Here is a 14455-nt window from a genome sequence, read left to right as displayed (position 1 = left end):
GGGTTGGAGCCTGGAGTATGGGCAAAGCAGCGACTAAGTGCCCTGGGCAGGAGGCTGGGCAGAGCAGTGGCTTGCAGCCCTGGAGAGAGCAGCGGCTGAGAGTCCCGGCAGGAGGCTGGGCAGAGCAGCCGCTGAGAGTCCCAGGCAGGAGCCCTGGGCAGAGCAGCGGCTGAGAGTCCAGGGCAGAAGGATGGGAGAGCAGGGGATCAGAGACGCGGCAGGTGGCTGGGAAGAGCAGCAGCTGAGAGTCCGAGGCAGGAGCCCTGGGCAGAGCAGCAGCTGAGAGTCCTGGGCAGAAGGATGGGCAGACCAGCAGCTGAGAGTCCCCGGCAGAGGAATGGGCAGAGTAGCAGCTGAGAGTCCTGGGCAGGAGGATGGACAGGGCAGGGGTTGATAGTCCCGGGCAGGAGGCTTGGCAGAGCAGCGGCTGAGAGCCCCGGCAGGAGGGTAGGCAGAGCAGCGGCTAAGTGTCTTTGGCAGGAGGCTGGGCAGAGCAGTGGCTTGGAGCCCTGGAGAGAGCAGAAGCTGAGAGTCCCGGGCAGGAGGCTGGACAGAGTGGGGGCTGAGAGTCCCGGCAGAGGGCTTGGCAGAGTAGCGGCGGAGAGTCCCAGGCAGGAGCCCTGGGCAGAGCAGCTGCTGAGAGTTCCGGGCTGGAGGATGGGCAGAGCAGCAGCTGAGAGTGATGGGTAGAGCAGGGGCTGATGGTCCCGGCAGAGCAGCGGCTGAGAATCCTGGGCAGGAGGATAGGCAGAGCAGAGGCTTGGAGCCCTGGGCAGGAGGGTGAGCAGAGTAGGGGTTTAGAGTCCTTTGCAGGAGGATGGGCAGAGCAGCAGCTGAGAGTCCTGGGCAGGAGAATGGGCAGAGCAGGGGCTGATGGTCCCGGCAGCCACTGCTCTGTCCAGCCCCCTGCCGGGACTCTCATCCCCTGCTCTGCCCATCCTCCAGCCCTGGACTCTCAGCTGCTGCTCTGCCCAGCCCCCTGAGAGTCCCAGGCAGGAGCCTGGGCAGAGCAGCGGCTGAGAGTCCCGACAAGAGGTTGGGCAGAGCAGGGGCTGAGAGTCCCGGGCAAGAGGATGGACAGAGCAGGGATCGAGAGTCCTGGACAGGAGGATGGGCAGAGCAGGGGCTGAGTACCGGTCAGGAGGGTGGCGGAGCAGGGGGTGAGAGTCGTGGGCAGAGCAGCAGCTGAGAGTCCCAAGCAGGAGGATGGGCAGAACAGGGGCTGAGTCCCGGGCAGGACGGTGGGCAGAGCAGGGGTTGAGAGTCATGGGCAGAGCAGTGGCTTGGAGCCCTGGGCAGGAGGGTGAGCAGAGCAGGGGTTGAGAGTCCCGGGCGGGAGGGTGGGCAGAGTAGCGGCTGAGAGTCCCGGGCAGGAGGATGGGCAGAGCAGCGGCTGAGAGTCCCGGCAGGAGGATGGGCAGAGCAGGGGCTGGGAGTCTAGGGCAGGAGGATGGGCAGAGCAGCGGCTGAGATTCCCAGGCAGGAGGGTAGACAGGGCAGGAGGGTGAGCAGCGAAGGGGCTGAAATTCCCAGCAGGAGGATGGGAAAACAGGGGCTGGGAGTCCCGGGCGGGAGGGTGGGCAGAGCAGGGGCTGCGAGTCCTGGGCTGGAGGATGGGCAGAGCAGCGGCTGAGAGCCCTGGGGAGAGCCATCAGTGCGAATGTGATGAGTCTGTGCAGATTTTTCCACTGTTTATTTGGTGTTCCTCAGTTCCTTCCGACGAGGAAACCGGCGCATCCTGACCCGGGACAGCCGCGCTCTGTTCAGTGTGTGCGAGGCAGAACAGAGCAGGCCTCGTGAATAAACCTGCAGCACGAGCACGTTAAACATAGCAGCGTTCGTAGATAGGACCCGTCCGTGCTTTAATGGAGAGTAAACCCCTGTGCGCGAGAGGAGCAGGCTCAGACGCAACCGAAGACATTCACTCAAAGTCGGAATTCTTCTCTAGCAGCAGAAGCTTTGAGGAGGCCTGCTGGGAGGGGAGGCTGTCGAAAGGAGCAGGTTTTTGGAGGGAAAAGGTGTGTGGTGTGCAATGGAAATTTTTCATGAATTTGCAATGACATCAGTGTAAATAAATGCTTTTTCCGCTTATGCAAAAGTACCCGATGTTCATTTTTGACTTGTAATAACTTCTGCACTCATGCAACTGCACTAACAAACATTTTTTTCTCCCTCAGCAGGAAAATATTTTCTTCCCCTGAGGAGAATTCCTCCCTTTGTACACTCTCTATTTTTGGGGCCGCTCGCTACCCTCCCTGACCCTGTGCATATGTTTACTCCCGCAACTGACAGAAGCACAGCGCTGAACTTTTCCAGCGTGGGAACAGGCCACGGCCGGGGGAGGAAGTATTTGAATCAGGGACGTTTTAGGGATTTTGGGGCTCTGGCCCAAATGTATTTTGGGGGACACTGTTCGAATAGCTTTGATTTTATGATCCAGTTTCAGCTCTTTCATGCCCTCTTAGGTCAAATTCTAAATGTTTTTACCTCTAATAATCAGGGGAAGTGATGTGTGTGTTTTCAGTATTGTAACACAGCAGCGGCTCACCAATATTACTGCAAATAATCTCTGTCACACCCTCCCATTTCTCACATATGAGGGCCTGTACTGATCTAAAAGAAACTTTTTATATGGAGGTTGCATAAAACAAACACATTTTATCTGCAAAATGTCTGTAAAAGACTCACACATTAAAAATAAATGGCAGAAAATCGCTATTTACAACAATCAGTTTAAAAATCATTCAAGGTCATCAGGGCAAGACTGTGCACAACAGAGCTGGCTCCATGAGGGCCCCTTCAAAGGCCGGGGCCCTGGGCCAGAGCCCACTTCGCCCATGCCTTAAAACGTCTCTGATTTGAATATCCACAAACCAGGACATTTGTGGATGATCCCAGGGCGTCCGCTCCCTCCCCCGTCGAGGGATCTCACCCGCCTACTAGCAAACCTCGCTTTGGACTTCAACACGGCCTGTGATTTCTTTGCTCCACACTCCTGTTTCTGTCTAACTCATAATAATTTAGTCCTAGCACCTACTGTATTTTATTACAAAGAAAAACAAAATAACATTTGCTTGGCATCCATCCATCATCACCGCTGCCGTCTGCAAGCATAACCATTGACAGATCATCACAATACTCTATTCATCTCATCAATAAGTAATGAATGTAAAAAATCCAGGGGGTCGGAAGCATGTTCCAGAGACTGATTGCGGCTCAAGGGCCCTCACCGCTCCGCCCCTCGCAGACGGCCATTCTTACATACATTCTTCTTTGAAGCTACACAATGAGGATCCAGCCCTCGAGCCAAAGGTGATCATCAGTCCTGACCCAAGGTAGAGGGTTCCACACATACCATTGGGTGTCCGCCTCGTTCTGCAATAAGTAGCACCTCAAGGGACCACATATGTCTCTACGGTAGGCCGTCGAAGCAGTGTCATGCTTGCAAATGTTACTACCGTGATGTTGCAGAAGACAAAGTCTAGATTTACTAACTTTTTGCATTGGGTTGTGTCACTTTTGTACTAAGTCACGCAAAGCCTGGTTTACAAGGCTTTGTGTGGCCTTGTGACAGAAAAAAAGTAATGAAGTGCATAGCACTGCCTTGTGTTACCTTGCATAGGGGAGGTGTTCCATTGGTGGAGCATGGGCGTTCCTGTACATCCACCCATGGATTCTGATGCAAACCCAGATTTACTAAAGTCCGTAAACCTGGGTTTGCACCAAAATGATGAGCCTACCTAAGGCTGCCGTAACAAGGACAAATATCTTTATTTTTCTTTTTATCTCCTTATTGCAAGTGTGACACAAGCAGGAATAGGCCGCTAAGAATAGCTATTGTGCAAGAAGGCATTCCTTACTACACAAAATGTATTCTGACCACAACAAAGGCACCCTTGCATCATGGGGCAAGGGTGCCGCTCTGGTGATGGGCTGCCACAAGTACGCCAGTGCACGGAGAGAGCAGAAGTGTGCCATATCTTTGTCAATATAGCACAACATTGCTCTCTCCCTTTCATGCAGTGCAGCACAGCACAGTGTATTGCGTGAAAGTTTAATAAATCCGGGCCCAAGGCTCTAATTCAGGCAAAGATCCTCTGGGCTGAGCCCCTCCCCATTCCACTGCCACATTCCAATTGGCCAGCAGTGATACTAGAGTAGCTTATGTCCAGATGGAGCCCCGGATATTGAAAGTAATCAAGGTGTGTTTAGTTGTAGGTTGGTAATGACCGAGATCTCCAAGCAGGTCTTGTTCTAGTAAGACCACACATACGAGCACTGCCAGGCTGAGGGTATAAATTCTGCGTCAGGGTGGTTGCACCCCAGGCATGCAGTATTAATCCTGGACATGTTGGACAACTCTAGTTTCCTGGTTCATCTCGGTCTTGATCTCCACTTAAATTCCGGCCTGTACATTATACAAATGACTGCCTCCCCACTCGTTCTTTCATACACGTCCAGGCGCGCAACACCCATTGGACTCAAAGGGCTTCAGCCCCCCCGTCGTGTGTGGCAGCCCAGGATGAGACAGCTTCCCGGCGCACACACAGCCGCACCCGAGTACTTCACAGGTCTTTAAAAGACCATTTGCATGTTAATGAGGCCTCGATGTTGTTTCACCCCTTCTAAGAGCCCCTGCAGTTCCACTCTGTCTATGGCTTAAAAGATTCAGCCCCCCCCCCCGAAATGTGGCTCTAGTTGCGCCTCTGTACACATCTCACTACCCCTTTTCACAACTGATGGCAGAGATGGAGTTAATGGACCACCATATGCATTTCAAGTCCTTTTGTAATTGTCGGTACTATTAACACCCGGGTCAATAGTGATATCTATTTAACTTTAGTAATTCACATCATTTCATTGGTTTAAGTAAATCTGACTCTGCTAAGGGAGTAGATGAAGAGGAGGGTGGGGCAGCTCTCAGCTGTCCTTGGCCTAGTTGACCCCCATTTGTGGTTTTTTTAAGCAGGAAGAAACCTGGGGACAGCTCTGTCTGATGATCAGAATTGTGAAGAGCTCTCTGGGGTAGTAGTCATCTCTAGGAGATATTCTTGGGCTGCAAAATATTAATAATAAGCCTTGCCGGAGTGTGGTGATTGCTAGATTGTTTCACCCCCCCCCCCCCCCCCGGGTTATATTCATTCCCCCCGCTAGCACATGGTCGGGGGTTATCCCAGCCGTCTTGCCCGAGAGGAGCTTACATTTTTTTAAAGCCCTACTTTGGGCGGTAGTGGCGTGTGTCAACCCCTTTTACCAAAGGTCAGAGTAGATTTTTTCATATCACTGCCTTGCTCAAGTCAGCTGGTGGTGTGTGTGCGGGGGGCCTTACCTAAGGGCAGGGTTTTGTTGGTTTCTCTCAAGCGAGGATGAGGGTAACCCTCTACTTGTAGTCCCTCCGCCTTGGAGGAGCAGAGAAGTAAATTCTTGACCACCCCTCCTTACCCAAGGGAAGAGGGGATGTGTGTAAAGGGGAAGGACACAGACTTTTTCCACACCCGCCTTGCCCAAAGGTGGTGGTGGTTTGAGCCATCGTTTGTGTGAGCCATCAGCACGCCCCCCCCTCACACCACCCGCCTCCCCTCCATCACCTAGCTGGCAAGAAGGATCTTTCTTCGATATCGACTACACCTTCCTTGGCCAGTGGCTAGGGGAGAGGTATATATTCATTTTTTAATTTGCTTCCAATGTTCCCAAACTTTATGTGAGATTAAAAAACAAGGGGCCATACAATTCAGACATTTTCAGCAACAATGCCATTTTGTAATAAAAACATACCAGTCTGAACAAATTAGCAATTTTGTTGAAAACAAGAACACATAAGCAGGGAGTTTTTTACCCTGCGGCTGTGCAGTGGAAGGGAAAATCAGCGGCCTTGAAACCCATGTCCTTGCCCCAGGACGAAGGGGCCCTTTTTCCACACAACTGCATTGTCCAAGGGAAAAGAGGCTGGGTTATGGTGCTTTTTAACTCTACACCTGACTGTGCATTCGCCATGGGTAAGAGGGTATGTTTTTAATCTTTAATAATGTAGTGGTAGGGATGAAAAGAAATGCAGGTAAAACGAGTATGTATTTTTTCCATTATCTTGTTCAGTGGTGGTGGGAGGGTGGTGAGGTATATGGGGTGTTTACATTTTTACATTGCTCAAGGACAGAGAGAGAGATTTTCTGCACCCCTGTGTTGCCGAAGAACAGGGGTGGGTTCTGTGCCCCTCGCCTGGCCCAGGGGCAGCAGGGATATATTAATAATATGTGTATGACATTACATTCTTTGTGAGACCATTCCAGATAGTTTTTATCCTCCTGCAAATACCCCAGGTCATGGACCATCTCAGGCCGGCAGCTGAACCAATGATCTTCGATCCAGCACCAAAAAGTATCTGAAAAGTTGCAATGCAGTTTGCGCAGAGTCCATGTGTGCGCTAGGTGGGCTTCAAACCGCTGTGCACAGCAGAGTTTGCATCATCAGGGCCCCCTCGAGGAGGGTCGACTTACATTATTTTATCACATTGCGATTGGAGGAAACACAAGGGTCTTCTCGCTCAGTTGTTGATGTAAAGACTGTGCATTAAAAAAATCTAATCAAGAGATGATCAATAAATATGAATGCGGGAACTTTACACATAATGAAGCTTAGTGGACACTGTTTGCATATCTGGTACATTTTGTGGCACGGCTATGGCTGTACCACTTTATTTCAATATTAGAACATTTTCATCCAACCAGTAGTGGTTCCATAGGTATGTTATATGTAATCTATAGTGATACCATAGGTAACCACAAATAGAACACGAAACTGGAAAAACGATTAGAAAAGTATGCGAGTCCCTGCACTAAAATTCAGTGCAGCGGATAGGACTCTGGACGATAATGTTCCTCATGTGACACCATTTGGTTCAAGCCATATTGTGGCAGCAAGATCATTTTCATTATTTTTCAAACTTAAAACCAAAAAAAGGTAAAAGTCAGAGTGGCTGTCTCTCGTGCTGTGTGTTAAACACAACCATATCTCGAAATGATCACATCCTTGCCTCCTGAGGGATGCTCGTATGGAGTTTGACACGTCTTGCACCCTCAATCCACCGTCTACAGCTACGAGTTTGGGTCACTGCACACAGAATCCTTCAAGGCAGGCCCCTGATGCATAATGCTGTTATTACATCTATGGCCCAGGCCAATAACTAACTCTGTAAGGTACAAGAAGTGTCACATGTTGCTTTCTGTGGCAGCTGTCCCCTGTTAAACCCTTGCTGTTTAGACACATGGGGTAATAAGGATTAGCTATGGCCAGCAAGGTTTTCTGGGGAGGAGGCTCACTTTCTGATATCCTTAAAGCAGCAGATTGGTCAAATGCTTCCACTTTTGTTAAATTCTATCTTAAACCCATAGAACATGTAAGCAACGTAGCATTGCAAAGCTTAAAACTTGCATAATGTAGCCTCCGGTCTTGTAATGAAATGACGATTCTCCAATTATCATACAGAGAGAATCTTGATTTGATTAAAGACAACAGAGGCTGACATTATCCCTCCCACCACTCCCTGGTGGATATATATTTATATTTTAATTCTTTGCTTCAACATATTTTTGGCTACCAATATCTTTTCTTTTTCAGATTCATCTTCCTTGTAAACTGAAATCGACGTCTAACGTGAAGAAGTTGTCCTATATATTTTTTCGCAGCTCTAAGAGGAAGATACCTGGTTGCTACGGCACAATGTTATGTTGATTGGAATGTTTTATTTGTGATGTAATGGTTACACTTTCGAAGGGCTGCATGTCTTGGGCAGCAATAAAAGTTATTGCATAATGTCAGCCTCCGTTGTCTTTAATGAAATCAAGATTCTCTCTGTATGATAATTGGAGAATCGTGATTATTTTATACAGGAGAGACATAATGCCAATACTGGACTTTTTAGCACATACAAAAAGTTCAGAGACAGACCTGTGTTTAGCGATTTTATTATAACCCAGCACTGATTATTTAAGTTGCCAAAATGTCCTGTACAATCCTGCATTGACAGCCCAAAGAAACACCTGGAAAAAATCACACTCTCTGTAAAGGGACGGCTCATTTTCAAAAACATCAATGAGCACCAATTTCAATGGTACGCAAAGTCGTAGATTTCACCTTACTGTAATCATTCTGTCGGAAGGCAATTCATATGCGTATACTGTGACAACACCTTTGTGATACATGTATAGATTGATTTAAAAAAAAATATATATATATTACCAAGTATTTTAAGGTAGGTCCCTGATAATTGTTAATTAACACTTGGCAATGCAGCAATGCCTCCTTTTGTGTGGAAAGATGAGGTTCATCTTAGTAAGGTCAGAAGTCCATGTTTTTCCACCTAGAATCTTCTCCCAGGGTATTCCATTCTGGAAAACACTGTTCAAGAAATGATCTTCTAGACTCCCATCCCTACTCTAACCACAGTCAGCTTTTGTTTAACATGCTCTTGTAAAGGTAAAGCACACTTGCGTTTTTTAACTCAAATTACTGGGGACATGGGTGTTTCCATGCAGTCACACAGAAGGAGCGGAGCAGGATCACAAGATAAACAAAGCTTGGAAGCAAAGATGGATTGTCTTTGAAAGTATCAAGGACCCCCTGTAAAATGTTTAGGTCAATTCCTAGGACAGGGTAACCAGGACAATGAAAAGTATATTCCTAGGCAATAACATTAATACAAGTATCACAATGAATATATTAATATAGAACCAAAAGAACACAAAATTACTTTTAATAAAAGTCAGTGTACCATGTAATGATAAAATAAAACTTCTTATCTTTATTGTCAGAAAAAAGATTTGTACTTTGTTTAAAAAAAATTAAAATAAAGTTGCGGCAATAGATTGTCTTCAATCTATTGCCGCGACTTTATTTTAATTTTCATGAATTTTTGATTGTGTATGCCTGTTATTGTTTCTTACTTTTTTCCATTTAATACTGTATTTTATTGAAGTTTTTGCTATTGTATTCGAACTATACATTGTATACATTTTTTATGATTCATGAAACATATCATAAAAAGGGAAAAATACGTGTTCCTTTTTAAATATTGTATTGTGCATTGGTTATATGTGTTTTTTTAAACAAAGTACAAATCTTTTTTCTGACAATAAAGATAAGAAGTTTTATTTTATCATTACATGGTACACTGACTTTTATTAAAAGTAATTTTGTGTTCTTTGGTTCTATATTAATATATTCATTGTGATACTTGTATTAATGTTATTGCCTAGGAATATACTTTTCATTGAGCAAAGATGGATTGACCATGATCAGGCCCAATAAGGTGGCCTGGGGGAAATCAAGATGGCTCAGACTATATCCTGGAAACAAGAGGGATATGTCTCCTTGGTCATGGGTTCATTCATCCTTAGGTTAAACACGGCTAACACAGATTGAATTAGTATACTCATTTCAGTTAGCTTACTAATGTACTGTGGCCGCCAACAAGTCACTGAAGCACAAACAGATATGGAAACACTTCGGATCACCTTCAACCTGATCCAGATTTCAGCTTACAGGTGAACGTCTTAAGAGGCCTACGGCGTGAGAGTACGCCTCTTTGCGATGGTAGAGCAGTACTAAGAGGCAAGCAGTGTTGGATTAGACCAAGTCCTTCATTCACCAGGAGGGAGGAAACAAGATCCTGTAGACACTTCATGTAACTGATGGAGTAAACATTACTACACAAATACATCTTCAGAAGAGTTGAGGTTCATTCATTGGTAAATACTGGTGCACAGATGTAACGCGTCAGATATAAACAAGTCCCCAAGGGGCGAGCAAGACAGAAAGAAGTAGATAACACAGTGGTGTAAGGTACGATGGCTTATACAAGAGGAGCATCTCACGACGGTGCCTGGGGTTGTAGTGTAGACATGTTATATGTAATATGTATGCAATCATGGTTCATGTGAGATCAAAGGGCATCACAAACCCCAATTTTCAGAAAGCAGTCTGAATAAATTAAAAATAAAATGATACATGGGTGCGGTGATGATGGTATGCAACAGCGTGTTAGGCAAAACCTACATCCCAACAACTGTTCTGAAACAAGATAGTTTGAATCATTCTCTAAGACTCTTTGCTGTTTAAATGCACATGTGGTCATGATGCAGGCGGAGGGGAGGAGGAAAGGTGCATAGAAATCGCAGTCCTTCTTGTTTTTGATCCAATGTTTCATAGTGGTAATTATCTTCACATGGATAACACTGTGTTCTTAGCATCACAATAAGCCATTGTGGAGTCTTGTAAACTTCAGCGAAGGAACATAAAGTTTCTTAGAAGTCCTTGGGCATTTCTTGTTAATTCGGTGATTCAGCAAGCTTCATTTGCTAGAAGAGAGAAAGAAGAAACTTTAAAAAACCACACTGCGAAATTTCAGGTAGTGCAAAATAAATCAACAATATATGAAATTTTACAAAACATTTGAATTCGAATTTTAAAATAAACATAGAGCAATCAAAATTAAGGTATGAGTATAGTTTTGTTGATACGATGTTATAACTATATGAATGATGTAAGTGTATAATACACTGGCACACCACATCAAGTAGAAATGTATTACCAAATCCTAGAAATTTGAAGTCACCGGCACACCACATCAAGTAGAAATATATTACCAAATCCTAGTATTGTGAAGACACTGGCACACCACATGAAGCAGAAATATATTACCAAATCCTAGTATTGTGAAGACACTGGCACACCACATGAAGCAGAAATGTATTGCCGAATCCAAGTAACGTGGCGATAACGGTACAACACATCAAGTAAAAATGTATTACCAAATCCAGGCAACATGAAGACACCGGCACACCATATCAAGTAGAAATGTATTACCAAATCCAAGCAACATGTAGACTCCGGCACACCAAATGAAGTAGAAATGTATTACCAAATCCAAGCAACCCGACGATACCGGCACACCATATTAAGTAGAAATGTATTACCAAAAATCCAAAGCAACATGACGACACCGGCACACCACATCAAGTAGAAATGTATTACCAAATCCTAGAAATTTGAAGTCACCGGCACACCACATCAAGTAGAAATATATTACCAAATCCTAGTATTGTGAAGACACTGGCACACCACATGAAGCAGAAATGTATTGCCGAATCCAAGTAACGTGGCGATAACGGTACAACACATCAAGTAAAAATTTATTACCAAATCCAGGCAACATGAAGACACCGGCACACCATATCAAGTAGAAATGTATTACCAAATCCAAGCAACATGTAGACTCCGGCACACCAAATGAAGTAGAAATGTATTACCAAATCCAAGCAACCCGACGATACCGGCACACCATATTAAGTAGAAATGTATTACCAAAAATCCAAAGCAACATGACGACACCGGCACACCACATCAAGTAGAAATGTATTACAAAATCCTAGCAACATGAAGACACCGGCACACCACATCAAGTAGAAATGTATTACAAAATCCTAGCATTGTGAAGACACTGGCACACCACATGAAGCAGAAATGTATTACCAAATCCAAGCAATGTGGAGATAACTGCACAACACATCAAGTAGAAATGTATTACCAAATCCAAGCAACATGAAGACACCGGCACACCACATCAAGCAGAAATGTATTACCAAATCCAAGCAACATGAAGTCACCGGCACACAGCATCAAGTAGGAATGTATTACCAAATCCAAGCAACATGAAGTCACCAGCACACCGCATCAAGTAGAAATGTATAACCAAATCCAAGCAACATGAAGTCAACGGCACACCGCATCAAGTAGAAATGTATTGCCAAATCCAAGCAACATGAAGACAACGACACACTGCATCAAGTAGAAATGTATTACCAAATCCAAGCAATGTGAAGACACCGGCACACCATACCTCTTTTGTGCTGTCCTCTCCTACTATGGCTGTAGCCTGTCTAGGCAGGCCCTAGGGATGAATAGAAGAAGCAAACCTTGGCAGCTCCAAGTCAAAAGAGGTAGTACTAAAATTGCCCTTTGTTATGACAACTCTCAGATAGGTAATCCCTGCTAAGGGATCAGCAGTTCACACCCATTAGTGTTTCCTGATTCAAGGAAAAAGGTCAGTCCTCTGAGTCAAGGTCATAAGCTCTCCCAGCTAAAAATGTGTATTCCCGGGCTGGAGATGTGAAAGGTGGCAGAATTGGGTATCCCTCCTACTTTGTCTACAGGGTGTCGAGGAGGGTCCTGCCATGGAATAGGAGAACCCCTCCCTAGTATCTACAAGTCAAAAGAGGCAGTGCTAAAGCTGCCCTTTGTTCTGCCAACAGTTCCTGTTCACTCCCAGAGGGCTTATCTCTGCTAAGTGGTCTTTCCTGGGCCCAGAAGTAAACCATTGTTCTCTGAGCCAGGGTCATTAGGTTCACCAGCTAGTGAGATATTTTCCAGCTCTGTGAGGTGTGATAATTGACTAAATCGGTTTTAAGCCCGTTCTGGTTGATGCAGCCAAATATACACTTTTATTTAGTTACTTTTCTGCTTAAGTTATCAAAAATGAGATTTCAACACTAAGCCAGATTTTAAAATGTAGGCCCTTTACTAAGCAGAGGTAGAAAATAAAGATTTTAATCCCTTCTAAACCTAGTAGGGAAAGGCGATTCCAGGCCTACAAAGTGAAACAGTGTTCAGGTTTTATTTCACTGAGAGGACACCCTAACCCCAATGTGTAGGGTGCCCTATTTTTAGGTCTTGGCCGGGCGAAAGCAGCGCATGCACTGCTCTCGTCATACAAGGGCTTCTTGGAATCGATACGATTCCAGAAGTCGTGTTGCGGCTCCGCCTCCATTTTTGATTTGTGCGCGTCGTTTTGCGTCATAGATTAGGCAAAACACAGTGTAATGATTGCACTGAGGGTTGCCACCCTGTCCTCTTTTGGCCCCGCCCACCATGATTTAATCTTTTACTTGCGGCGGGAGACAGTGTCTCTCAATTAGCCGCTAAGCACTTTTTTTTCGTATTATGCGTTTGCCTTCAACAATGGCTGACACGCTTTTTATTTCTCTGTTCTGGGCTTGTTTTTTTTTCCTAAGGACTTGCAGTATCACCACGGACACCGTCCCGAGGATCCATCATGCTTTTCCGGAAGTGTGCAGCATGCAGGACTATGTGACATTACTAACTGCATGAAGTTCATGAAAGCGAACAGGCTGTTGTCGCCCAACGTGACCTGAAAAAGCCCTCCGCTTCCGCCGCAAAATGAGATCTGGTACGCGGTGACGAGAAGCTGCGACAACATCCAACTGCTTCTGCTGTCACTCTGCTGAGCCGTGCTGGCATCAGCCCTGCTGGAGCTCAGGACATCAGCTCAGCAAGTAAGTGGCATCTCTTCTGTGGCACGCGCGCTGCCAGTGTGCCACGCCGCCCCGAACACCCCATGTGTGCACTACCACCTTGATCGAGTACGCTGCCTACCGCGTGTGCATGCCCTCCCCGGGGTAAACTCACATACGATGGCGGCATATACCATATGTCTACCTACCGCCTTGTGCCCGGCAGTCCTAACCTTCCCTACCCCCATATGCACGCACTCAACACATATACCTTACCCCCATGTACGTAGCCACTCGGGACACCGACATGCCATGCACTCATACACTGCTACCCCAAGTCACACCTACAAGTACTGTTACCCTAAGGCATGCCTCTCCCTGGCTACTACCATGCCGATGGTCACCAATAACATCTTAAACCTCGTCTCCATATACATGGAACTTTGTGACTACCTGCCCCCCCACACACATACACACATACACATGAACTGCAACCACACGGAGTCTGCCTGCCTCCAGAAAACCAGAGCCCATATGCCCCAAAACACACCCCTCCCTTTACCAAGTGTGCACTGACGACACACGTCCAAGTCCCTACCTCTATGTGGACATCAGCCCGTACAACATACCACGCATTCAAGAGAACGGTGCCCCTCATTACATTCCACACCTCCAGGTGTGCTGCTACCACTTACCGACCACACAAGTCATGCACTGGTTACCATGCAGTGCGTTTCCACACTGTCAGATATGTACCGCCCGGTGAATACTTTCATCATTAATATGGGATCTGCTTTCTCCCATATTGTCCGTGACGCGCACTCTCTCTGGAGCTGCTCCCCCACGCCAGTGCAGATGGATTCCCCGGGGTGACCCTTAACCCGTTCACGCGTGGATGTCCCGTGTGTGATGAGAGGCCACGCCGCGTGCGCACTGCCTTTCCTCTCTTCTAGGAAAGAGCAGCCGAGTATAGCTGCCAACATTTCAGTTTGCTTATTTGCAACATTTCCATGTGTAGATTGTGTTTGTGTGACGTTTCCAGGCCTTTTGTGAGAGACTTTGAGTGATACTTTACTGAGAGTAAAAAACAGACAGTTGCGGTCATGTCAAGAGACAATGGTAAAGAAGAATTACACATTTTCTCATATTCA

General features: G+C 46.2%; 1 protein-coding gene across 4 annotated transcripts in view; it reads right to left on the bottom strand.

Moving 5' to 3' along the window:
• Positions 1-7945: 7945 nt before the first annotated feature.
• ANO10 (anoctamin 10) overlaps positions 7946-14455 on the bottom strand; it is an 818673-nt gene continuing 812163 nt past the window's right edge. For all 4 annotated transcript variants that reach the window (XM_085630601.1, XM_085630602.1, XM_085630599.1 and 1 more), the window contains exon 13: positions 7946-10352. In XM_085630601.1, coding sequence (XP_085486727.1) covers positions 10323-10352 — 30 coding nt within the window. In that variant the 3' untranslated portion in view covers positions 7946-10322. The remainder of the gene's footprint in view (positions 10353-14455) is intronic.

Source organism: Triturus cristatus, chromosome 10, assembly GCF_964204655.1.
Source record: "Triturus cristatus chromosome 10, aTriCri1.1, whole genome shotgun sequence".
Lineage (NCBI taxonomy): Eukaryota > Metazoa > Chordata > Amphibia > Caudata > Salamandridae > Triturus > Triturus cristatus.
This window is presented reverse-complemented; position numbering and strand designations above follow the sequence as displayed.